Source organism: Schistocerca nitens, chromosome 3, assembly GCF_023898315.1.
Source record: "Schistocerca nitens isolate TAMUIC-IGC-003100 chromosome 3, iqSchNite1.1, whole genome shotgun sequence".
In the NCBI taxonomy this organism is placed as follows: Eukaryota; Metazoa; Arthropoda; class Insecta; order Orthoptera; family Acrididae; genus Schistocerca; species Schistocerca nitens.
Genome location: NC_064616.1, coordinates 54,380,583 through 54,407,943, shown reverse-complemented (window position 1 = coordinate 54,407,943; position 27,361 = coordinate 54,380,583). Strand labels below are relative to the sequence as shown.

General features: G+C 40.0%; 1 protein-coding gene across 2 annotated transcripts in view; it reads left to right on the top strand.

Annotated features, from left to right (window-relative positions):
• Positions 1–27,361, top strand: part of LOC126248012 (rab-like protein 6) — a 196,228-nt gene that overhangs the window by 53,413 nt on the left and 115,454 nt on the right. For both annotated transcript variants that reach the window (XR_007545398.1, XM_049948596.1), the window contains exons 3-5: positions 11,869–11,975; positions 20,624–20,844; positions 20,965–21,105. Coding sequence is in view for 1 of the 2 variants with exons in the window: in XM_049948596.1 (XP_049804553.1) it covers positions 11,869–11,975; positions 20,624–20,844; positions 20,965–21,105 (469 nt within the window). In the remaining variant the exon portion in view is untranslated. The remainder of the gene's footprint in view (positions 1–11,868; positions 11,976–20,623; positions 20,845–20,964; positions 21,106–27,361) is intronic.

Below are 27,361 nucleotides of genomic sequence, written 5' to 3'. Positions count from 1 at the left end.
GGATGCAGCAGTATACTGCACACCTTTCTGCACAAGAGTTAAGAAAGTCTGATCCAAATGCAGGTTTGATTTCTGCCGAGTATTAGATGAGTGAAAGCTGCTTATTCTTGCGAATAAGCTAGTAGTGTTAACAAGAAATGATAGTAAGTGGTGTTTTTTTTAGAGGCCTATGTCAAAATACCAGATTCGTCGTGAACAGAGGTCGACAAGAGGTTCCTGAACTTACACCACTTATTGCCCAAGCCGCCCGTTTCTGAGCCAAAAATATCCTTTTAGAATGGGAAGAGTTACCCCAAAATATAACACCATATGACATAAGCAAATGAAAATAACAAAGTAGACTAATTTTTGTGTTGAATGATCACTCGCTTCATATACCGCTCGAATATTAAAAATGGCGGCATTAAGTCTTTGAACAAGATCCTGAATGTGGGCTTTCCCCGACAGTTTACTATCTATCTGAACACCTAGAAATGCTGACTGTTCAGTTTCACTAATCATATGCCCATTCTGTGAAATTAAAACATTAGGCTTTGTTGAATTGTGTGTTAGAAACTGTAAAAACTGAGTCTTACTGTGATTTAACATTAGTTTATTTTCTACAAGCCATGAACTTATGTCATGAACTGCACTGTTTGAAACTGAGCCAATGTTGCACACAACATCCTTTACTACCAAGCTAGTGTCATCAGCAAACAGAAATATTTTAGAGTTACCCATAATACTAGAGGCCATATCATTTATATAAATAAGGAACAGGAGTGGCCCCAACACTGATACCTGGGGCACCCGCTGTTTGACCATACCCCACTCAGACCCCACATCACAGCCAGTCTCAACACTGTGAATAATGACCTTTTGCTGTCTGTCTTTGCTAAAGTTGGAGGTGAACCAATTGTGAGCTACTCCCCGTATTCCATATATATCGTGTATTGATATATTAGATAATTCATCTGTAGCCTGATGTCTAAGTTCCATTTAATTTTTTCAAGTCTTTACATACGCAAGTATGTGGAATTGTGTTTTATCCATCTCATGACGTACATTTGTAATCCGTCATCACTATCACTATTACATAACTTGTGTTGTCAATATTCCCTAAAGCCAAATTTGCGCACATGGTTTGTTATGCTGTGGCTATGTATGCCCCTCCTCGTCTGTATGATACTACCATTACTGACATACTAGGCTCCTCATTAAGCACTGTAATGAAACAGGCTGAGTGACATTTCAACCCATCTCTGAACACTATTGTAGCTTGTTTCAATTTTGCAGAAGCGATTTCCAATATGTTTATGATATAACTCATGTTTTTATGTACATTTCATTAAGTGTATGCAGTGAATATGATACTGTGTAACATTAGGGTTCTACAGTGTTTTCTACCTGTAACATCGATGTTTGTTGATAGTAACTTCGTTTTCTGTCTACATACGAAACTGTATCAAAGATGTTCACTAAAGAGAGTCCCGTCCTCTATATTAACAAGTTACTGGTCATCGAGATATTTTTACAGCATACAACGAAAATACTTTATAACGATCTTTGACCAACTCCTCAATATTTTGTACAATGTAATAATTATAGTACTGATCTTCTCTTTAGTTCTGCTCTGTGTACCCTTAATATTAGTATGTCTGCTTCTAAAACTCTCGTGTTGTATATTGATATTCATGACATGCTCTACAAATTATTTAAGTAAGGACAATGTAATGTGGTGACTTAAACCGTTTTAACCCTGTAAGTATTCGTGTATATTTTGCACTTCTTTGAAAGAGAACTGTTACCATTTCCTGTATACCACATATAATTATTTGTATCTTTGGATAGTATCCGTGAAGATGGTCCATGACTAAAACTGGTTGATATTTGGGTTTAAAATTAAAAAAGCTGATGCTCAGACATGCATTTTATACACACTAAAAATAGATTTTGCTAAAGCAGAACTAACAGCATTTTGGTGAAAGATTGCTGATGAGTGTCCATTGTTATCAAAAAAATGCATTAAGAATACTGATTACATCCATTACAATTTTGTAGATGTGAAAGTGGATTTGCAACTGTGGTAACACTGAAAACAAAAGCAAAGAATCAGTTGAACTTTAAACACAATTTATGATGCAAATTACCTTAGAGTTAACAAAATGTAAAATTATTGTTATAAATTAGCAGTACTAACTGTCTCATTGATTTTCATTCTTTTTTTTCTTTAACAAAACACCTACAGAAACATGACAGATTTATTTGTTGGACTGTTAGGGAAATATTATGTATTTTCCTGTAATTTTAAAAATAGGAGTGTTCATTTTCTTTTGTCAACTGTAATGTTTAGTTTGACATTCATATTAAGACTATTGGCTCATGCATGATGTGGTGTTTCCTACGTGCTGTGTGTGTAAAGTCTCAGTTACATTTTGTTAATTCTTGACATTCATTTCTCAGATACGTGTAAATTTTTGTGTAATCTTGCACAGGAGATGACACAGTAAATAACTAATATTCTAGCCGTATCAGTGTTTGAGAGTCAGTGCCATGATTAAATCACTGATATGTGATAAATATAGTCACTTCTAGCTATTGAGCAGATTTAAAAAGGGTTTTATTTCCTTTTTTAAGTTTCAGTATCGTTCGAAAAAATGCTGGCCACAGATATTACAAGAATGCAAGAATCAACAATTTAATGAGACAAGTGAACTGTGTCTTCACTATGCAGTGTAAATTTGCTAATTAATATTACTGGAAACTTTCATTTAATAAAGTTGCTTCCTATAACTGTCCACAAAACTGTTTCATATTAATTATTTATCCTTTTCAACTAAATCACTTCCATTAAGACTTGAAAAATTAATTATCTGACCATTTATTTTCACAGGTTGTCACAGGTCATAGCTTTGTCAAATAAAATCCTACATTTTCCTCTTTTTTAAATATATTTTCATAGATCAGAACTTTTCCAGTACTATAACAGAGTGACCCACAAGCACACAAGGAACAAGAACAGGGAGAGAGAGAAACAAAGGGTTACATCACTTTTTATAAGAAAAGGAAAACAAAAAAGTCAGTTCCTTAGCTTGCATAGCCTCTAGGTTCTCCGGAATCAAATTATTGCAATATTAATAATATGTATTAAATATTTGTTAAAATATATGAACTAATTATTTTTATTGTTAACACTTTGCCGTCCGGCGACACCACAGTGGTGTCGTGTGCATAGTGTCGCTCAATGGCCGGCGACACTACAGTGGTGTCGTGAACACAGTATTGCACAGTGGCCGTTGACAGCACTTTAGTATCGTTTCCATTGTGTTGGTGTTTTGTTCAGGTATCAATAAGTTACAGATGTCAACAAGTTTTTAGGTTTTGTAAGTACTTGTGCACTTTCATCATTGCAGACAAAAGAGATGATACAATTATTTACCATGAATGCGTGAACGTCTTGTCTTTTGTTCCGGATGACTTGGCTGATTGGGAAGAAGACATTGGATATCAAAATAATGGAAGTGAAGCAGAATCGTCAGAAGATAGTGAAATACGTGCAAGAAGAATTCAGCGAATGCTATGGTTTCCAACTGATTCAGATGAATCAGACGAAGAAGACAGACTATAATTTACTGAGGACCAATAATAAATTTGGAGGATCTCCGAGTCCACACATATTTCCCAAAGATACACAGAGCGTCGTGGATATTGTAGAATTATATATTGGGTTTGATCTGTTTGAATATATTAGCAATGAAAACAACAAGTATTACAGTCAAAATTGCAATAGAAGGAAACTGAATTAAAAAAAAAAAAATGCCAAATTTGTCAACGTTATGGGACCTGAATTTAGAAAATGGTTTGGGCTTGCTATCCTTATGGGAACTGTAAAAAAAAGCAAGGCTCGATGATTATTGGTCAACAAATCCGCTGATAGACACACCGATATTTCCCAAAAAGTTGTCCCGCAACCGATTCAGACAAATACCAATTTTACATTTTTCAGACGACAACAACAATAAACCGGATAATGCAGATTGGCTTTTGAAAGTGCAATGCGTAATGGATTATTTGTCCAAAAAGTTTAAAGAAATGTTTAATCTAAGTCAAAACATCTGAATTGATGAAGGAATGATACCGTGACGTGGAAAGTTAAATTTTAAAGTTTACAATCTGTCGAAAATTACGGAATATGGCATACTCATTAGGATGCTGTGTGATTCGAGTACAGGATACATTTCCTCATTCAAGATATATTCCGGCCCTTGACAACCTTTAGCAAAAACAGTGATGGAACTATTGACACCTTCTTATGAAAAGTGGCATCACCTCTACATGGATAATTATTATAACAGTGTAGGAATTGCAGAGAAGTTACTTGAAAAGAAAATTTGAGTTTGTGGAACGATACGACAAAACAGAGGATTTCTGGAAAAATTAAACCCCACAAAAGTCAATGTGTTTGAAGCTTGTCATCAACGTAAAGGTGACAAGCAGCCGGCGACAAACCAAGTAATCCGAATTATCGTTGCCGGCGCCAAGCGAATAAATTTGTACGAGACATGCAGACGGCAAAGTGTTAAAATGTTATGACTTAGGGCCGTGTAAGAGTGGTTACAAAGATCTGAATTGAATGTCCCATTGACTTTGACGCATATGTCAGTCATTCATGGTAATGTTCTCAGAAAGGTTGGGAACCATTGTGCTACATCATTGGAGGTGGGGTGCGTGATAATGAGGTATGAGAGGAAGCTGGGTGACAAACATCCTCAACTGAAGTCCAACTTCCAGCACATGATTTTTTATGGTCCTAGTAACACTTGGGATATGATCTTGTCCTTGTCCAAATATATGTTACGATTGCTGTAAAATGAGCAGTGGCTAATTATTTGATGTAATAGTCTGGGTGTGGATCTGCATGATACCGCTGTCTGAAACCAGGATGATATGCCTGCACGGCTTTCTTGGAACATGGTTCCAACATTCATCGCTAACACTTCCTGTCCAGTGTGCTGGGCAATTCTTTTGGAGGATCAACCAGCTGTATAGACCCCAAATAGGAATGTGGTGCAACTCAGTTAGTTGCGCAAATAGCGTTTGGTGACACTTCTCTACCATGTTCGTAATGTTTATTATACCTGTACAGACCAAGTTCAGCAATGCAAATACAAATGTTGTGGGTTCAGGTTTTTCATGCTCAGTACTTGCTTCCTGTTCTTTCCACACAGTACTTTGATTCATTACCTGTACATCTACATCTGCACGATTACTCTGCAAGTCACTCTTAAGTACTTGGCAGTATGTTCATAGGACCACTTACAGACTCTTTCTTAACTGTTCTACATCTACATCTACATTTATACTCCACAAGCCACCCAACGGTGTGTGGCGGAGGGCACTTTACGTGCCACTGTCATTACCTCCCTTTTCTGTTCCAGTCGCGTATGGTTCGTGGGAAGAACGACTGTCTGAAAGCCTCCGTGTGCGCTTGAATCTCTCTAATTTTACATTCGTGATCTCCTCGGGAGGTATAAGTAGGGGGAAGCAATATATTCGATACCTCATCCAGAAAAGCACCCTCTCAAAACCTGCCGAGCAAACTACACCGCGATGCAGAGCGCCTCTCTTGCAGAGTCTGCCACTTGAGTTTGCTAAACATCTCCGTAACGCTATCACGGTTACCAAATAACCCTGTGATGAAACGCGCTGCTCTTCTTTGGATATTCTCTATCTCCTCTGTCAACCCGACCTGGTACGGATCCCACACTGATGAGCAATACTCAAGTATAGGTCGAACGAGTGTTTTGTAAGCCACCTAATTTGTTGATGGACTACATTTTCTAAGGACTCTCCCAATGAATCTCAACCTGGTACCCGCCTTACCAACAATTAATTTTATATGATCATTCCACTTCAAATCGTTCTGCACGCATACTCCCAGATATTTTACAGAAGTAACTGCTACCAGTGTTTGTTCCGCTATCATATAATCATACAATAAAGGATCCTTCTTTGTATGTATTCGCAATACATTACATTTGTCTATGTTAAGGGTCAGTTGCCACTCCCTGCACCAAGTGCCTATCCGCTGCAGATCTTCCTGCATTTTGCTACAATTTTCTAATGCTGCAACTTCTTTGTATACTACAGCATCATCCGCAAAAAGCCGCATGGAACTTCCGACACTTATCTACTAGGTCATTTATATATATTGTGAAAAGCAATGGTCCCATAACACTCCCCTGTGGCACACCAGAGGTTACCTTAACGTCTGTAGTTGTCTCTCCATTGATAACAACATGCTGTATTCTGTTAGCTAAAAACTCTTCCATTCTTGAATAGCATGTAGGAAGAATGAACACGTAAATCTTTCCGTGCAAGCTCTGATTTCTCTTATTGTATCATGATAGTCATTTCTCCCTATGTAGGTGAGAGTCAACAAAATATTTTCACTTTTGGAGAAGAAAACTGGAGATTGAAATTTTATGAAAAGATCTCACCACAGTGAAAAATGCTTTTGTTTTAATATTACCATCCCCGACTTGCTTACTATATCTGCCTGTTATTGCTCCATACAAACATGGTATTTCAACATCATGTTTTAATATCTTCATGAGAGATTTTTGTATTAATCACCACCACCACCACCACCACCAAGACTGTTATCAGCTTGAATAGTAGTGATAAAATGGGATTCAGATATTTCTGACGAGTTTCATTTATGCCCATGCTTCTTCACTCTTTCTATGATTATTTACAGTTTCAGTGTACATCAGGTTTGATGCTTTAGTGAACGATATGAAGTAACAAAAGATTATTCATCTTTAAGAAACCCCTTTGTGAATGAAAGTGATACAGCTCATAAAAAAGGGTTTTTGACATGTTGCTTATGACATATTTGAATAATTTAAGTATGTGCTTCTATAATGTCCAAGAGTGACTGTTGATTAATAACAGCTTTTCAGTGTTTAACCAACATGAGTTGTGAATAAAAACTTCGTATTTAATCAGCACAGCTGCCTTTATTCATAGGTGATAGAAACTGGTTGCCATGGACAATAATCATCTTCATTGTATAGGTAGAGGTTAAAGTCATTATGTTTCCTCGACATTTTTATGTAAACATAAATAAGTTGTTGAGAAACCACTGTGAAAGTAAGATAAAAATATAGTTTTTTCATAGATATTCCTTGTAAATTATATTTATCTTGATTAATTTTCCACTGGGATAACAAAGTTTGTGTTTGTATGCTGCAAACAAAATGAGCAGAATTTGTAATCTGTTAAGTTCAAGCATTTCTATGTTGTGCAATGGTATAATTAGACAGAGTTTTGGTACGATTACATACAATAAACTGTGGATAAAGTAATGAAATCTGTGAAAGTAAGTTAGGCCTGTTCAGAAAGTAAGTGTACTAGATTTTTACTTTTCTCTAGGAAAGGTGTAGTAGAAAAAAAATTGTAGTATATTGTTGATACACTTGTTGACTATTTATCCACATAATTGCCAGCCTGTGCAGTGCATGTGGTGAGCCGTTGCGAAGTTTCTTTATACCCTCCCTGAAGAACTCTCCCGTTATCTTCTTCCTCCACTTCAGAACCTCTTTGAGGACTTACTTGTCACTTGAAATTTAATTCCATTCATGCGTGCCTTTAGAGAGGTGAAAAGATGGTGATCTGAAGGTGCCAGGTCAGTAGAATACTGGGGATGGTTCAAAATATCCCAACCATGTGAGTCCAAGAGTGCCTTGGTGGCTAAGGTTGTGTGAGGGCAGGCATTGTTGTGCAACAAGCAATCTTCTTTTATCAGCATTCCCCCTCCTTATGTGTTGAATACTCCTTTTGAGTTTTTGTTAGGGTCTCACAATATAGTTGTGCATTGATGATCTTGCCCTGAGTCATAAATTTGACCAAAATGGTGTCTTTTTGGTCCCAAAACACTGAGGGCAAGATTTTTTTTGCCCATAATTGTGGTTTTGAATTGGTGCGACACCACTGTTACGGCATGTAATGAGCCACCCACACTACATCCCCAGTCACAATAGAGGTCAGGAAATCCTCACCTTCTATTTCCAGTCACTCAAGAAACTTGCTGGCACTATTATGACCCGATTTTTCTTGTGCTGCTCTGTCAGATGTTTTGGGACCCATCTTGCACACAGTTTCTGGTATCCCAGTATTTTTGTTGAGTGTCTCGTATAAGAGAGTTACAGTGAGTTGTGGAAACATCACAGAAATTTCATCCAAAGTAAACTGGCAGTCTTCCGAACAGTTACCTCAATTTTTTGCACCAACTCATCAGTCAGAGTGGAAGGTCTTCCACTCCTCTGTCCTCCATGAACATGGCTTGCACTTCGCAGTATTTCTTACCAATGTCTTTCACACAAGTGGACACTACAACGTGAGTTTATGTACTACTGTTTGTGTCCATGCAATGCTCGCTCCAGTCACCCCTCCCCCTTCCCCTCCACCACTAAGTGTTGTGAGCCCTCGAAAAAATGTAAAACCGCAGCCTGTTACAGTCACAGTACACTTACTTTCTCAACATGCCTCGCACCTTCAGTCTGCAAGACTTTGGTATAAGGGGCGGTCAAAAAGTTTTTATGTGAGGGCATTGTTGCAGTGTATTTGCAACACAGTGTAACTCCAATGTGGGTATAAAAGTACTGACATGTAGGGAAGGGATTAGTGTGGCACTCGTGTCTTTCCAACATGGTCCATACAGGACCAACATGCTATTGTTATTTTCCTGGATGCCAAAGGACAAATGCTCATAGATGTCCATCAGAGAATAAACCGTGTGTAGGGGGCAGCATGTCTGTTGAAAACCAGCATTGTGGAATGGTGTGCCAAGTTCCATTCTGGTCGCAATTCGACACAAGACGATCTGGAAGGCCAGCATCATCCATTACAGACTTGGAGCATCTGCCCTAAAGTCCTAATCTCTTCCCATGTGATTAACACACCTACTGTCCTTTAAAAAAGGCCTTGAAGGGTCAATGATTCCTGTCGGAATGGGGATGTGCAACAGGCAGTTACAGACTTCCTCACTCAGCAAGACATGGTGTTTTACCAAACAAGTATCTTCAATCTGATATGTAAATGGGATGATTGCCTCAGTGCTCATGGCAATTTTGCCAGATTGGCTGACAGATTCTGGACTGTATGGCCTCCGAACTGAAACTTTTTCATTGCCCCCTTATAGGTTGCATTCACTAATACTTGTAATCTGAAAATCCTCATTGTGCTTATAGTTTTTCTACTTAATTAATGCAAATCAAGTAACACCATCCTGCATATATTGAAGGTCTCAGCTAACTCAGCTACTGCAAGACAGAGTTTCTAAGGAGGCCTTTAAACTGCTGCCTTTACTTGGTTGGACAGGGAGCTAGCTCAAACTCTGTGGATTGTTGAAGTCTTTAACTCCACATCCTGTGGCATAGTTAGTAGACAGTGTTTCTTGAAGTTGTTGTGTCATTATTCACTCAGTGATTATGCTTTCACTGTCTCATCCTACTTCTGCTTGGTACCTCCTTTTTTAATTTTTTAAAATTCACTGATATGTCAAATATGGGGTGGTTATAATTAAAGTGCAGCTACTCATGGAGATCCTTTGTGGGCTGTAATTAGGGTATGGTATTGAAACTTAGTAGATATTCTAATGCGTTAATGCGGCACTGATATACACTGGAAAAAAAAATTATTTCCAATTTTGGCAACCAGGTGCAAATCTAGTGCTGTATACTGTTTGTTTGATGGTATGAGGTCCACATTGTCATTTGACAAGCCATAACATGAGCGAACAGTATGGCTATCGAGAAGAGAGTCCTTGCGCTTTTAGTGAAACTGTTTCATGCAAATGGCAGCAATTACAATGCTGCATTGAGAGAATATGACCAACTGAAAGGTCTGAGGAGACACCTGATGTCATTAAATTGTTTAAAGGTGTTAATGAAATTTGAAAACTAAGGGGGAGCTTGGAGTGGCACCTGGAAGAGGAAAGTGTCCTATCCTGGTGGAAGTTAGTGACAGTATTACACTGGTACTCATACGAGATCCACACATTGCAGCAACTGAAACCTCATGATCCACAGCAAAGTTCTGAATTTGCTCTTCGGTTTCTGGCATGGATCAAAGTTGATGATGTGGGCAGGCAATATTCTGTGAAGTGATTAAACACATTTTATACTATAGGATGCAGTGAGTACACAGACTGCTGAATTTTGGGGCACTGTTAAACTGTGTGTTGTGCACGAAGAGACACTGCATTTACCGTATCTTAACTAGGTAGTGTGGATTCACAAGCACCTTTATACCTTTATTCTTGGTCCATTCTTATTTGAAGATAATTCACCCAGAGGGCCTGTCAGGTGTACTGTGACTATTCTGTATGACCTCATGCCCAGAGGTAAGGATAGGTGGGCTACAGTGTGCTGTGGCAACTGCCACAGTAGGAAAGCTGGACAGGAGCAGAAATGATTAGTGAATAAGTTAACACAGTAAACAGAGAAGTTACTTAACTTGTATTTCTCCATGTGTACAAAGATTCATTATACAAATAATGCAGCAAGAAACAGAGTGCAGCTATCACAATGTCAACAAGGATGAGGCCCTCTGAACTAAGCATAAATGAAGGTTTCAGAACTGTGACTAGGCGGCATCTGCATAGCATCATGTAGCGAAGAGGCACCAAATGTGAGTAGGTTGTCAGGCTGCCACTGGCCATCCTATATTGTGATGGCAGAGGACACTCGTAGTCTGGAGCTACTGGAGTCGTGGCTCAGTGGGCGTGCACTGTTGGCTCTGCTAGATCCTGCACGACTGCTGTCAGCATCTGATGGAAACTTGCAATTCCATTGTCAACTTAAAGACGCCAGTAGGGTGGTATCAGTATGTGATACCACAGTGATATTTGTACGTTATTGAGACCATCTCATAGAGCATGTGATTCTGGCTTTGGAAGAGTGCAACTGTGTGGAAACCAGTGCTTTCGTGCAAGATGGGGCAACAGCTCACATTGCTCATCCAGAGAAAGATCTGCTTAATGCAGCCATGCACGAACATGTTATCTCCACGGGTTTTCCAGATGCAAGCCTGCAGAATCATCTGATCCGAATCCATGTGACTTTTGGCTCTGGAGGTATATAAAAGAATGCATTTATGTGACACATGTTCATTATCTACCTCATCTGAGGGCATCTGATTCCACCAGAACTGCTGTGAGCAACTGTTTATCATTTTATGGATGCAGCATCTCATTGACATCTCTGGTGCTCATATCAAACAAATTGTGTAAGCAGTGTTTAATAATATCATCAACATTACACCTTTATCACTTTTTTGACATTTTCTGCTTATGTCCCATTCCTAATCTATAACATATGTAAACATTTCTGTATGTCGTTTTTGCATTCACAGTGCTAGATTTGCACCTGGTGACCAAAATTGGAACTGATTTTTCCCAGCTAAATGTGATTAGCTGCTCTTTTGTTGTAATCACCCAGTATGAATGTGGCTTAAGGGGGTGTTCTCACTTGGAAAACAAATTACAGAGATAGCATTATGGAAGGCTTGTCATTATGCCAAATTTGGTACAGGGTCTGTTGTGATGTTGATATGGTTAAAATATATTAACTTTTTTTGTTAGTGAATGTGAAAGAACTGTGAGGTGACTTCTCCTGGATGGGCACCACAACTTCAAAAAATTTAAAGAACATCATTTCTGCCAGGCTGTTCACGTAAATGAATACTTCATTAAGCACAAAAACTAACAGCCAGGTGAAAATGTCACTAGCATTGGGAGGTATTTTATGCTAAATGAGGAACTAACACTTTCAACAGTTTAATTCATGCCATATATTTCATGTCACTTTCTTGCTAATGTTGCAGTGAAAATCATAATCAAGGGTGACAGAAATGTTGGCAAAACATGCCTTTTCAAACGACTTCAAGGCCTTAAATTTGTTGAGGAATATATCCCTACAGAAGAAATTCAGGTAAGGTTGTTTTTAATATGTTCATCTATCTGTTAATATTGCTGTCTCGAAAGTAATGACTACTATTTAGCATCTGTTATTTCATGATGAGCTGTTTGCTGAATCTTGAAAGTATCTGAGAAATATGAATAATGCTGGTCCTTCTGTTTCTTGTGGCAGATTTCATGATAAAATAATGCATGAGTGTCCGGCTGGTTGTTGATGTTCAAAAGGAAGAATACTTCAGTGCCTGATCTTATCACCTTCATCAGGTGTTGATAGATTTACCATCTCAAAGCTCTGGGAGCACTTATATCCTCAACCCACATGTCCTCCCTGGTAATATCTTAACAGTCCACGCTCAAAGTTGTGGCAGCATGTTGACTGCCATAGCACTCAGAGCTCTGTCTGTGGTTTACTCCCTGCAGCATGTGTTGGTTTAGTGGCAACAACATTTAAATTAATCCCAAGTCAGTTTTGTATTCTTGTTCAAAGTCTTATTCTTTAACTTAATTAAAATAAATACAAAGTCCAACAGTTTGCTGATCTTGTAGCAAGCATCATGGTTGATTATTTGGTTCCTGATTCATATCTCGATAAACTGATTGATGACGCAGTCAGAGAAATGTTATGTTGGAGCCAGGAGTCTGGTGTAATTATACTTCATGTCAAGTCTATCTAATAGAAAGTCGTCTGCGACTGCTGACTTGTTGAGGTGCATTAAACGAATACATCATTGAAGTACTGTACTTCGCACTGTTCCGTGACAGTGTGTATTGTTTGCCCGATGTACAATTTGCCACAATAGCAGATAATTTGATACACCCTGGCCTGGGAAATGGAAGACTGTCTTTGATACTCCCCAGTAATGCATGTGTCTTAGTAGATAGTAGATGAAATCCATTGTTATTGTGGTGTTTCCGAAGGAATTGTCCTATTTTTACCGGTGGAGCCCTACTTTATGGCACATACAGATATGAAACATCATATTAAGACTCTGTTGAACCCTTTATTAAGGTCCAAGCATTACTGGGGTGTCAAGGATGATCTTACACTTTGCAAGGACTGGGACTATCAAATTCCCTGCTAATGTGGCAAATCATACATCCAACACACACTACACAACAACGAAGACTGCTGCTGAGAATGTCACTTGCAAACTCATTTAATGCAGCCCAACAAGTCAATAGTTGTGCAACATTGTTTGTCAGAAATACATGGCATGGAGTTCAGTTGCATCATCAAACTATATATTGAAATATGAACCAGGAAGCAAATAATCAACTGTGGTACTGGCTATAACCTTAGTAAAGCTTTGGATTTCATACTTGGTTTAATTTGTCAAAAGAACAAGCCTTGTAGCAAACCTAGGGAACCACCACCTGGGATTGATGGATCAGAGGTCAGCATGCTGGTGCATTTATGAGAGGAGACCAGGGATGGGACATTGGGCAGAAGGTGTGGGGTACGAGGTTAAAGGCATCTCCAGAGCTTTTGATGGACAGTTTATCAGGATACTGAATAATGATAACAGGATTGATCACAGAAATAATGTGTACTGGCAGTACACCCATGAATTATTTTATTGTAAATAATGTTGTTTAGTGTACCCACACATATGGGATCTGTATGTTTCAGTGTGGCACTAATGAACTGACATTACTCAACAAATCTACATGTAAGAACATTGACTATAGCATGTGGAAGTGTGCCAGAAAATGTATAATGTTTAATTCTTTTTAAACAGCTCAATAATAAAAAGAAAGGGATAGACAGTTTAAAAATTCTACAATGGAAGCTCCAGGTTGGAATATCAACAATATTAGGAAAAGGATAGACTGCTACTCACCATAAATATGACACATTGAGTCACAGACACAATGAAAACACTGTTACACATTTGGCTTTTGACCAAAGCTTTCTTCAGATAGAAAAACGTACACACATTCACACAAGTAGCACACCTCAAGCACACATGATTGCTATCGCCAGCAGCTCAGACCAGAATGCTACTGTAATGGATAAAAAAAAGCAGCAATCTGTTGTGGGGCAGGGAATGGGGAGGGATAGCAGAAGAGCACAGCCTAACAGAGTGTGGAGGGGCTAGATGGAGGCATGACAAGACTGCCCGGTGCAGCATCGGAAGGCTGTGGGGCAGGAAGATGGAAGGAGGGGGGGGGGGGGCAGAGGAACAGGGAGAGGGAAAGACAAGTGGATGCGTTTGCAGAGGGTGGCACACAATGAGGGTGAGGAGACATGTATAGGGAGGAAGTGATATGACAGAGGTGGTGGAAACTGTTGGGTGGAGGGGGTGTGGGGACAGTATCTTACCATACATTGGGGCCGGGATCATTTCAGAAGCTGAGAATGTTTTAAGGATAACTTCCACCTCCACAGTTCAGAAAACCTGGTGTTGGAGTGGAGGATCCAGATGGCCCAGGCTGTGAAGCAGTGACTGAAATCCTGCATGTTATGTACAGCGATGTTGGACCACAGGGTGGTCAGCCATTCTCTGGGCCACAGTATGGCAGTGGCCAGCCGTTCATCCTGGTGGACTACTTGTTGTTAGTAATACCAATATAAAAAGCTGTGCAATGATTGGAGTGGAGCTGGTATATGACATGACTGCTTGTGACCCAGCCTCTGATGGGGTAGAATAAGCCTGTGAGAGGACTGGAGTAAGAAATGTTAGGTGGGTGAATTGGGTAGGTCTTGCACCTGGGTCTGCCACAGGCATATGATTCCTGTGGCAAGGGGTTGGGTTTGGGAGTGGCATAGGAATGAACTAGGATGTTGTTGTAGTTGGGTGGGTGATGGAACATCACTTTAGAAGGGGTAGGAAGTATCTTGGGTAGGCTGTCCCTCATTTCCGGGTATGATGATAGGTAACCAAAGCCCTCATGAGGGATTTGGTTCAGCTGTTCCAGCTGAAGGAGGTATTAGGTGATGAAAGGGGGCAACCCTTTGTAGACGGTTCGTGGGAGTGGTGGGTGGATTGGGGGTGAGTGAGGAAATGGCACAGGAGATCTGTTTGCAGACTACTTCTGGGGGATAGTGTCTGTGAATGCCTTGGTGAGACCTTTAGCATATTGGACATGGGAGTCACTACAGGTATGCTGTCCCCAGGTAGCCAGGCTGTATGGAAGGAATTTTTTGGTGTGGAAGGGATGGCAACTGTCAAGATGCAGGTATTGCTACGTATCATCAGTAAACCTGAACCAGACCAGGGGTTTGACATTGTTGGAGGCTAGGAAGGTTTCCTCTACATGACCCATAAACAGGTTGGGATAGGGGGGTGCCATGCAGGTGCCAATGGCTGTGCCAAGGGTTTGTTTGTTTACCTCCCCTTCAAAAAAGATGTAGCTGTGTATTAAGATACAGTTACTAGGGTGCATGAGAAATGAGGTAGTGGGTTTGGCATCTGAAGTATGTTGGGAAAGGTGTAGTGTTCAGTTGGCAAGGCCATGGACATGAGTTATGTTGGTGTACAGGGAAGTGGCATCAACACTGAAGAGTAGGGCTGCAGGAGGTAAAGTGGTGGGGATGGTGGAGGTAAAGTGGTGGGGATGGTGGAGAGTTGGTGAAGAAAGTGGTTGGTATCTTTGATGTGGGAGGCTAGATTCCAGGCAGTTGGTTGGAGGTGTTGGTCAAGGAGGGCCGAAAGTATTTCATTGAATGGGGTGTTGAAGATTGTTGGGTTTGTGGGTTTTGGGGAGCACGTAGAAGGTGAGTGTGTGGGGTGCCACAGGAGTGACAAGGGAAATGCATTGAAGGGAGAGGTTCTGGGAAGAGCCTAAGGATTTAAGCAGGTATTGGATGGGATGGGATGGCATGGCATGGCATGGCATGGCATGGGATGGGATGGGATGGGATGGGATGGGATGGGATGGGATGGGATGGGATGGGATGACTGTGGAAGAGTTTATAGGTGTCAGATCAGATAATTGGCAGAGGCCTTCTTCGAGGTAGTCAATGCAATTCATAATGACAGGGGTGGAATCTTTGTGTGCAGCTTGGATGATTATGTCCGGATTTGTTTTGGGGTTGTTTACGGATGTCTTTTCTTCTGTTGGGAAATGATAGTGAGCCTAAGTTAGAGGCAAGGTATTCTTGAATTCTTTGATGGTGATCAGGGTTGAGTGGATGGTTAGTGGGAGTGGGGGAGGGGGGGGGGGGGGAGGATCAAGGTTAGATTCTGGTATGAACTGGGAGAGGTAGGGTTCAGTATTGGGATTAGGTTGTCTTCAGTTGGAGGGATGGATGGCAAAGATGTGTTCCCATTGCAGATATTGGCTGGTGCAGCATATCATGCCCCAAATTCTCACTGATAATTATAGTTATTCCTATTGATGATATTTCCTCCCTCATCCTCATGTATTTTTGCAGTTTATTTTCGACACCTACATGTGCCACACAAACCTGTCAACCTCAACGTAACCAGCCCCCTTCCCCCTCTCTTCTCTCATCCCTACATGCGCATACTCCCATACATCATTCTACTCCTTTTCTTCCATATTTTTGTACATTTCTTACGTATTTGTGTGTATTTTTACATAGCTACACATATTTTTTAATATTTTTGTATATTTGTTCATGTTTTTATGTATTTGTGCATATTTGTTTGTGGTTTTATGTATTTGTGCATATTTTTACATAGTTGTGCATGTTTTCATGTGCCTATACATATTTTTACACATTTTTACTCTTGTCCAGCTCCCCTCACAGCCAACTAACGCTTTCATTTGCCCATTTTCATATCATTACTATTTCCCCAATGCCATCCTTGCCACAGTGGCCCCTGCTCCAGCTTTCTACACCAGTTCAGAAAATATCCCTTTCCCTTGCTAAGTTTCAGTCCCACATCCAGTTCCTTAAATGCTGCCTAAGTCACCCCAGTGACCTAACTATAAAAATTCATTTCTCTGGATTCTACCCCTCCTTTCACAGTGACCTTCACATTTACAGATTCTGCCAGTCTGTGGCCCTCACAAACCTCGTATTGCAAAAAAATACTTCTCCACGGCACTGGCATCCCAGAACCACCTCTGCTCCCTCCACAAGATACAGCTACTGTGCAATCCCTACTATGTACGTCACATCTCTGAAATCAAATCCATTCCTCTCCAGCACCTGGATGAGCATTCCTACTGCATCTCCATAAGTTATCCAGCCTACTGACATCCTACTGCCACCTTGGGGTGCCAGTATCCAACCCCTGTCTTACCCACAGTGTTCCTCCTTGTGAACCTCTCATTGCACCAAGACCCTGCCTAGCCAACCTTTTCAACTTATAACATCTCCCAAAACTCACTACCAACACTTCCTGTAAAACCAGAGCAGAAACATTTCCGGAACACTGTTGTCAACTTTTCCACCAAAATCCTTAGTCTCACAGAAGATTTAGTCCTGTCCAAAGGCCTCACCTTCAGCCTTACACCCAGATTTAACCATGTTAGACTTGTAAGAAACATACTCTCCTCCTCCTGATCCCAGCAATGGAAACACTTTTTTGCTGCCAATCCCTCAAACCAAAGCCATCCAAATACCAACATAAAACTCAGCTTCTCCCAGTTCATACCACCATCCAACCGAGATACTCCCTCCCTCACATCCAAAAACCCTCTGGTCACCTTCCAGGAATACCTTACTTCCAACTTGGCTTCACCATCCTTCCACAAGTCCCTTAAGAAGAACACCAAACTTTCAGCAGAAGAATGGACAAACATACACAACCTCAAAACAAATCCTGACCTAATCATCCTACCTGCAGAGAAAGGTTCCACTGCTGTCCTTATGAATTTCAGTGACTACCTGGTGGAAAAACTCTGCCAATTATCTGACACCTCCATCTATAAACTGTGCTGGAGTGATCCCATTCCAGAAGTCCAGAATAACATACAGTCCATACTTAAAGCCTTAGGCCATTCCCAGAACCTCTCCCCTCAACCCATTTCCATCCTCACCCCCATAATGCCTCACACACATGCCTTCTACGTGCTCCCCAAAATCCACAAACCTAACAATCCTGGACGCACCATTGTATCTGGTTATTGTGCCATCACTGAAAGAATTCTGGCCATCATTCACCAACACCTTCAACCAATTGCCTGGAATCTACCCTCTCACATCAAAGATACCAACCTTCACCACCATCCCCACCCCGTTACCTCCTGTGTCCCTACTTGTTACTGTTTACATCAGTTCCCTACACACCAACATCCCTCATGCCGATTATCTTGTCACTACTGAACGCTATCTTTCCCAATGTCCTTCACACTCCAAATCCACTACCTCATTCCTCATACACCTTACTGACTTGATCCTAACCCACAACTACTTCTCCTTTGAATGGAAAGCATACAAACAAATCCATGGCACAGCCATGGGTGTTCGCATGGCACACTCCTATGCCAACCTGTTTATGGGCCAAGTATAGGTAATCTTCCTAGCCTTCAACAATGCCAAACCCCTGGTCTGATTCAGGTTTATTGATGATATCTTCCTGATCTGGGCTCCTGGTCAAGACACCCTAGGCTCATTCCTTGAAAACTTCAACACCTTCTATCCCATCCACTTCACCTGGTCCTCCTCAACCTCAATTTTCCTACTCCCTGATAGCTCCATCCACATCTCTGTCCATATTAAAACCACCAACAGTACCTTCACTTTGACAGCTGCCATCCCATACAGCCTGGCCACCTGGGAACAGAATATCTGCAGTGACAAGAACTCCCTTGCCCAATATGCTGAAGGCCTCATCAAGGCCTTTACAGGCACTATCCCCAGACATAGTCTGCTAACAGATCTCCTGTGACATTCCCCCTTACACCCAAATCCTTTCACCACCCCTAAGAACCAGCCACAAATGAGTGTCCAATTTGTCACTTAGTACCACCCCAGACTGGAACAACTGAACCACATCCTTCGCTAGGGCTTTAATTTTATGTCAGCATGAAATTATGGACCATCCTACCCAAGATACTTCCTATCCCTCCTAAAGTGGTGTTCCATTGCCCACCCAACCTCCACAACATCCTAGTCCATCCCTATGCCACTCCCACCCCCAACCCCTTGCCACAAGGATTGTATCCCTGTGGAAGATCCAGTTGCAAGACCTTCCCAGTCCACCCACCTAGCACTTCTTATTCCAGTCTTGTCACAGGCTTATCCTACTCCATCAGAGGCCAGGCCACCAGTGAAAGCAGCCATGTTGTCATATACCAGCTCTGCTGCACTCATTGCACAGCTTTTTGTATTGGTATGACTGACAACAAGCTGTCCACCAGGATGAATGGCCATGCCCTACTGTGGACCAGAGCATGGTTCACCTCCCTTCACCAGAGCCTCCAAATACCGCACCTGGCAATCTTTTCATGCCTCCATCTTGTCCCTCGATGCCCTGACAGACAGCACTCTTCTCCCCCTCACCGCCCCATTCCAGATTGCAGCTTTCATTCAACTTTACAGCAGCATTCTGGTCCAACCTGCCGGAGATGGTGGTCATGTGTGCTTGAGCTGTGCTTGCTTGTGTGAATGTTTTCCTATCTGCAGAAAACTTTGACCAAAAGCCAACTGTGTAACAGTGTTTTCAATGTGTGTGTCTGCAACTCAACATGTCACGTTTATGGTGAATAGCAATATATCCTTTTTCTGATCTTGTTAATTTAATAATTCTGAAATTTGAATAAGAGACTTGTAAGAAAGATTATATTATTTGCAAGTGATGAAAAGCCTGGTCTATACCACATTTAGTGTTCTTGCTTTGTAATGCTCAGTTATTAAATAACTAACTTTGTCAGTTATATATTTCAAGAAGTAGAGCTTCATGACTTGTGGCAATTTCATTTTCACGGTATGATGTATGAGCATTATGGACGCAGACAGAAACTTGTCTAGTACGTCCTACTGGCAGATATACAGTATGTGAGAATTCGCACTTAAAAATTTGACAAGATGTCTTCACAGAAATATCTAAGAATTTCTGTTCCACCCTCTATGTGTACCCCATTGAGAACACAGAAATCAAATTTGATAGATTAAGGTGTGTACAGAAACAATTTTGGCAGTAATTTTTTTCATACGGCATCTACAACTGCAGTGAGAAATGGGAAAGTAATACTGTTGTGAATACAGGTGCAGATGCTGATGTTATTTGTGCTGTAGTGGAAATGCCTCTCAGAGGGTTGTCTTCCTTGAAGACATGTTAACTTGGAGATAGGACAAAAGATCTAGTATCCACAAACAGTGACCCATTAAAGTGAAGGAAATGTCTGAGTCTTTCAATTATGGCATTCAAGTGGTTTGTTTGGGTCTCATATTATACGATTGTAGAAAGTGTAAATTTCATGCTACACTCGTTAACTGCTGTGTGAGTTCAGAATATATTGCCTAAGACAGCTGTCCTGTGGTCAGTTCTGTTGAATTGCATGAATTATTTCTGCTGTATCCAAGAATATTAACAAATACTGATGCTAACACTGGAAAACTTTTTAAGAAATAAATTGTGTAGTTTGATTTCAAATATGTTTGTGTTATGAATGATAGCATAAGTTTGCAGCTGAATTCTTTTTAAATAATGTTGCATTTTCACATGAATTATTTAGTTTGATTCATATACTAATGAACATAAATATTTTAAAACAATTTATACTGGGCACTTTTTTTTTAAGGTTGCTTGCATTCAGTGGAGTTACAAAGCAACAGATGATGTTGTGAAAGTAGAAGTATGGGATGTTGTAGACAAAGGGAAAAAGAAGACTAGATTTGATGGTTTGAAATTGGATAATGCTCAGTTAGAGGTTCCAGAAGAGCCTGCATTAGATGCAGAGTTTCTTGATGTTTACAAAGGAACTAATGGAGTGATCATGTTGATGGATATAACAAAAAGTTGGTGAGTGAAGTATTGTACATATATGGAGAGTCTTGATATTGTTCTTTGTCAAAACTTATAAGTATTGTACCAAAACTTACTGTTAGAATGACTAAAAAAATCACTCTCTGTTCCATTTAGGACTTTTGATTATGTTCAGAGGGAGCTGCCTAAAGTGCCAAACCATATTCCTGTTCTGGTTTTAGCCAACCATTGTGATATGGCTCATCATCGCACAGTCACGCCAGATCATATAGCATACTATATTGAAGAATTTAAAAGGTGAGCCATCCGTGTAATTGTGAAATTCTTGCAACTTGGATACTGCTTGAATAATTTCCATATTTCATGATTTCTGCTACCTATTTGTGTATAGTTAAGAGGAGTCAGAATGGAAATTTTTTTTCTCGTTTTTGGATTTTTATCTCATTATAAAATTTGTAATTTTCCGAATAAAATGATATACATATATCACTTATAAACCCACATGGGAAGTATTTTATTTTATTTTTTTAAATATAATCTACACTGGTTGAAAATGTTCAAATTTTTATGTGCATTACTTCAAAATCTAATAAAATCTGTAATTTTTTATTTATAAGGATGTGGATTGCTGTGTTATAAAGGTTAAATTAAGTGTTTGTATTGATAGCACTGTCAAAAACAGTAGCGTATTGCTTCATAGTATAAACATGCGTTGTACGTCGAAGTGCTAACGTTTTTCTAAGGAAAAGTGATGAACAGATTGGTAAATCTCTCAAAAAGTATGAAGCCTAAACGAAGTGTTTTTAAGAAACATGGGTTTCACGGTAATAGATTTTCGAATAAAGGGAAACATTGTGTTCAACATGTGGCATGTGAAGTTACAGACAATGATTTGAACAGGGAGATAAAAACAACAGAAGTCCTAGCCCACTGTTGCCCACACTGAAACAGGATTTATTGTTTGATTTCACTCCCTGTGACACTAGTAAAGCCAGCCAGTACCCTTAAAGAGCAATAGGAAGCCTTTTAGTAGTAGTTGTTTATTAGCCACAATTTCTTCAGGACTTGATAACCTGATAACTCTTCGCACTGGAAGATTAGGTATGGTGCAGTTTTATCACCTTCACCACATAGCCTACACCTAAGAGTGTCTGTCTCTACACCCATCATTTGTAGATGTTTCTTAAAGTTCCCATGGCCTGTTGTTAGTCCTACCATGAGTTTACTGTAGCTTGCCGTGTTTTGGTTTTTGGGTCATAGTCCAATATTCTACATGCTTCCTTTTGATCTAGTTTTTATTTAAGCATCACTTTAGTGAGAGACGATGGTTACGACAGGTTCTGGTCCAGTAAGGAGTCGTCATACTTCTCCTGGCCAGCCTATCGTCTGGTTTCTTACCACTGATTCCTGAGTTTCCAGGAACCCATAGAAGGGCTTTGTGACATTCTGCAAACACCTTTGATCTCATTGCAGGGCCTGACACAGATTGCAGAGCTGCTTGGCTGTTTGAATAAATGTAGTTGCTACAATCTGTGTAGCACCTATGCAAATTCTCTTCCACGCACACCCTGATAGTGGATGTTTTTGCCTGTAGTACCGTGGCCAGCTTTTGTAGGGAGATTGCATTCTCTGGCATAGACTGTACCCCGTATTCCCTTTCCCCAGTTCCTTTGTCTGTTTTTGACCCATTAGTAAAACAAACTCACTCTCCTGCATGGTGTCGTGGTTCATTTTTCCAGTGCTCTGTACTTTCAGTTGTTTCACTGAAAGGTTTTCTGAAACAGCTGGAAGCTATTTTATAGTCATCTGGAATTTCCTCAACAATCCCTATATTGGTGTAGGATTCCAGATATCATTTGGTAATGAATTATTTCCAGGTTTTAGACTGGAACCAACTGCTGCTACCTCCATTTTAACTGCAGTTGTAATGGGGGCATGTCCAGCATCTTCTCCAATCCAGTAGTAGGTGTGCTGCTATTTCTGTGTTATGGTTAAGCCAGTGTCTGCACCTTGCCAAGCTCCTTAGCAGCCATCTTCTGTTCTAATTTGTCTCACTATAAATTATCATAGGTCTTATTACACTGGTGTATATCCAGTTTTTGAGTATGTTTCATCTTGGAACACACATTCCTTATGTGAGGGTCCATGATAGGTTCACTTCCAGCTTTACCCCTAGATACTTCACTACCTCCTCTACTGGTAGAGTTATGTCGAAGAACTTGAATTTCCAGTAAATGTCCTGGATATGCTTCCTCATGAACGGTGCTACAAAAGTTTTCTTGGGACAGATGCTTAGATCCTGTCTCCTGCACTGGTTTGGTACACTGTTCGAAGTGAATTGTGTGCCTTTCTGTAACTCTAAGCATGTGTTCAAAGATCTTAATTCTAAAAGTCCCTTTGATCTCCAGGACAATGCAGAGAGCAATTTCCTGAAAGTGTAGTGCTTTTCTCACCTTCCCAGCAAGTTGGTGATATGCTGTTTTACATGATTTACCTGGCTGATACTCACAGTGGTTTACATTCATTCCCTAAAATGCATATTAACCAGTTATTCTAATGCTTTTAAGAGAAAGGAGGACAGACTGATCAGTTTCATATCCTTAGCTATGGTAAGATCAGTTCTTCTTGACTTCAGAATGAAAACAACCTTCACCATCTACCAAGCATTAAGAATGATAGTTTTAAACATGGCTGTTTCTCAGGAACCATATATTAGTTTCAATATAGGTCTCATACTGCCAAGTGGTTGCAAATAACTTTGTGATACATTGACCTAGATTTCGACACCACTAAGGATGTCCTCATCAGAATGACTCCTGCTGCTTGGCAGACTCTAAACAATCTATTTAGGAATCTAATTATTCCCTCTCCTGCTTCTGGCAGTAGAGCCAGAAAGATCCCACCAGGGCCTGGTGTCTTGAATGATTGAAATGTTCTCACCACCCTCTGAATTTTTTTGTTCTTGTTTTTAAATCAATGTATGCTGTGGCAGATCCCCAGACCTCCCTTCGGCTCCCTGTAAACCAGTACCTTCCCAGGACTGAATCTTGGTTTGTGTTATCTTCCAGAGTGCATTGAGAAAAGTGAGTGTTGAGAACATCCAGTATCTCGTGTGTTGTCCTTGTATATTCACCATCCTCCTTCTTTAGAGTCTTATCTTGGATTAGTTGGTATTTTAGTGAAAATTTTATGAAGTGTTGCATAGTTGTATCTTCCATCTATCACAGAGTACCTTCCAGGATGATAGGTTCATTCGCTTAATCATAATTTGGTAAGGATCTCCCAATTTTTTGGCCGTTTTCCTTTCCTTTTTGCAGCATTAAACTGTCTTTTTAACTACTTCCTTTACATTTTCAGGTTATTGTCCCACCAATGTGCATTTCTGTTCGTGCACTTGTTGGTGATAAGACAGTTTTCTAAGTTCAAGTTCATAATGACAGATGTCACTCTGTCTGCCATTTCCTCAAGATCTAGTAGATTCCTTATTAAAGTTCTGACTTCAGGTAGGTGTGAGTTTGTCTCTCCTATACGAATCCAACTCTGTTGTCCCAGGATTCCTATAGGCCATGGTCTGTTAGCATCCATGTCAACCTCAGCTTTATGTACTTGTGGTCAGATAAGTTTGGCTCCAACACCACATTCTGTTGTTTGAGCTAACTACCCATTAAGATGGATCCAAAAGTTATGTCAATTACTTCTTCCCTTCTGATGTTCCTGAAGGTATGTTCTCTGCCCTTATTTAGGATCTCCATGTTACTCTTGAGTAAATATTTGAGAAGGTACTCACCTCTGCTGTTGGTGTAGCTGCTTCGCCACACCAGGTTGTTGGCATTGGCATGACAACCAATACACAGTTGTTAATTCATCTGTGAACAGCTGTCTATCAGTCTCCTCACTTCCTGGGAAGGGTAAGCAGTGTCCTCTTAAGGGCAGTAAGCTAACACCAGTGCAATTTTCCTCACGCTGCCTTCCTTTTGCTGCTTCATCTTGATGGTCAGTAAGTACATGGAACAAAATTCCATCATTGTAATGACTGTAATTCCATTCTTGACATCGGGGAATGTTCTGTAGTTCCTTAGATTTCCAGCATAAATCAATCCCTTTATAAAAATTGAGTTCACGGGTCAGGTCCATATCCACCTCCTCTCCTCTCAGAAGACAACTCAGGTGGCAGCTGCCCCTTACTGTGTTACAGGTTTATCTACAACACTTACAGCTGTCTTCTTGCCCCCATAGCCACTTCCAATGTCCTCGATTATCCTGTGAGGACCCTAACAAAAGTTTCAGGTTTTGTTCTTGCATTGCCCTCAGGGATTCTTCAGCAACTTCCACCACAAAGATTAGACCATCCAATACAACCATATGGTTGATTACCCTCCAGTTCTTTGTCAAGACCAAATGGTTCTGTGCCCATAGTTTCTCCAGAAGAGTCTTTGGAGGAGTGTCCTTAGGAAGTTTTGGTACTCCAATCATGTCTCTATGGACTTGAAGAGCTCAACCACTGTCTGGACCAGCAGCTTCACCTCCTTCTATCGAGATATCTTCAGCACCAATTCTGTAAGCCAATCCACTGTTCTCATCCTCTCGCAGACAAAGATTAGAGCACCTTTCTTCAGATAGGCCCTCCTGAACTTGGAGACTGTACTTGTATCATCATCGTCCCTCTCACATGTTTTCAAAGAGAGCCATCTGAATTGGCACCTCCTGGTGTGAGGTGATGTAGGGCAAAAATATTCTGTCAAACAGAACAGCTCCTGAAACAATGTAAGCAAAATAGAAGTTACAATGGCAAATTGAAAGTTTTAGCAAGGTGTTGAGATGTAGGTGAAATGCACAATCAATATGATTGATCTAGAGTTGTTACATTTGTTCATCATTTGTCTTTTAAGCAGTCTTTTTTCTGTAATGGTGGGTTACACAGCACAGCTCTTGGCTAGTCTCAGAATGCTTCAGGAGAAGACAATCTCTAGGGAATTGCTTTGATTTGAGAGTATTAAATATGATATGCTTTTACAGAGACTAAGTAGAAATTTTGTCAGGTTTTTCGCTTCTGTGCAACCCAAACAAGTGTTGATATCCGTTAGAAATATTTGTTTGAAAATTACAGTATTACCAATATGCTAAAAGACATAAAAATTGTAGTTTAGTTTTAATTTTTAGCAGGTTCTATGAATCATATTTGTTAAAACTCGCTACAGTGTGGAATGTGTCTGTAGGTTTAAAAATAAAAAAAGACATTGTATCTTTGCAGATATAATTTCATTCTGGTTATTTATGTAACTGGACTTTTTAAAACCCCAATCTACAGCAAAGTTTGATAAATGTAACCCATCCACGTACATACTTTCTACTCAGAAATTTGTCTGTGTGGGCAGAAGGCTTTGTCAGGCAGAAATGGTTTCAATTTGTTTGTTTTTTAAATAGTATTCACTTCTGTGTCCTGTTCATGCAACCATTTGCTGCTCTCTCTGATTTCTCTTATTTTATTATGATGATCATTTCTCCCTGATTAAGTTGGTGACAATAAAATATTTTCTCATTAAAAGTTGGTGATTGAAATTTCATGAAAGGAGCTCGCCACAAAGCAAATCACCATTGTTTTAATGATTTCCACCCCAACTTGTTTATCATATCTGTAACAATTTCTCCCCTATTTCACAATAATACAAAATGAGCTGCTGTTCTGTGGACTTTTTTGATGTCCTCCATCAATTCTATCTGATAAGGTACCCATACCACACAGCAATACTCTAGCATAAAGAGCTAAAGAGGATAAAGAGCTAATTGTGTTTCACAAGAATGATATTTTCTGAATCCATGCAGACTGTGTCAGCAAACAAGTATAGTGTAGGCTGTCTCTTTAACAGATCTTTTGCATCTTCTAAGTGTCCTGTCAATAAAACACTATCTTTGGTTTGTCTTCCCCTCAGCATTATCTACATGATCATTCCAGTTTAAGTTGTTTGTAATTGTAATTCGTAGGTATTTAGTTGAACTGACAGCCTTTAAATTTGTATGATTCATTGTGTAACTGAAATTTAACAGCTTTATTTTCATACTCAGGTGGATGACCTTACACTTTTCCTTATTCAGAGACAATTGCCATTTTTCACACCATACAGATATCGTGTCTCAATCATTTGGCGATTCTTTTTGATTTCTGGTGGGTTTACTGATGGTGATTTACATAGATTAGGAGCAGCATAGGGCCCACAACACTTCCTTGGAAAACACCAAATATCACTTCTGTTTTACTTGATGATTTTCCATTGATTACTATGTACTGTAACCTTTCTGATAGGAACTCATGAATCAGATTGCACAACTGAAGTGGTACTCCGTATGCACGCAATTTGATTAGAAGTCTGTTGTGAGAAACAGTGTCAAAATCTTTCTGGAAATGTAAAAATGTGGACTCAATTTGAGATCCCCTGTCGATGGCACTTATTACGTCGAGAGGATAAAGAGCTAATTGTATTTCACAAGAATTATATTTTCTGAATCCATGCAGATTATGTGTCAATAGATATCTTCTAGGTAATTTGTAATACTC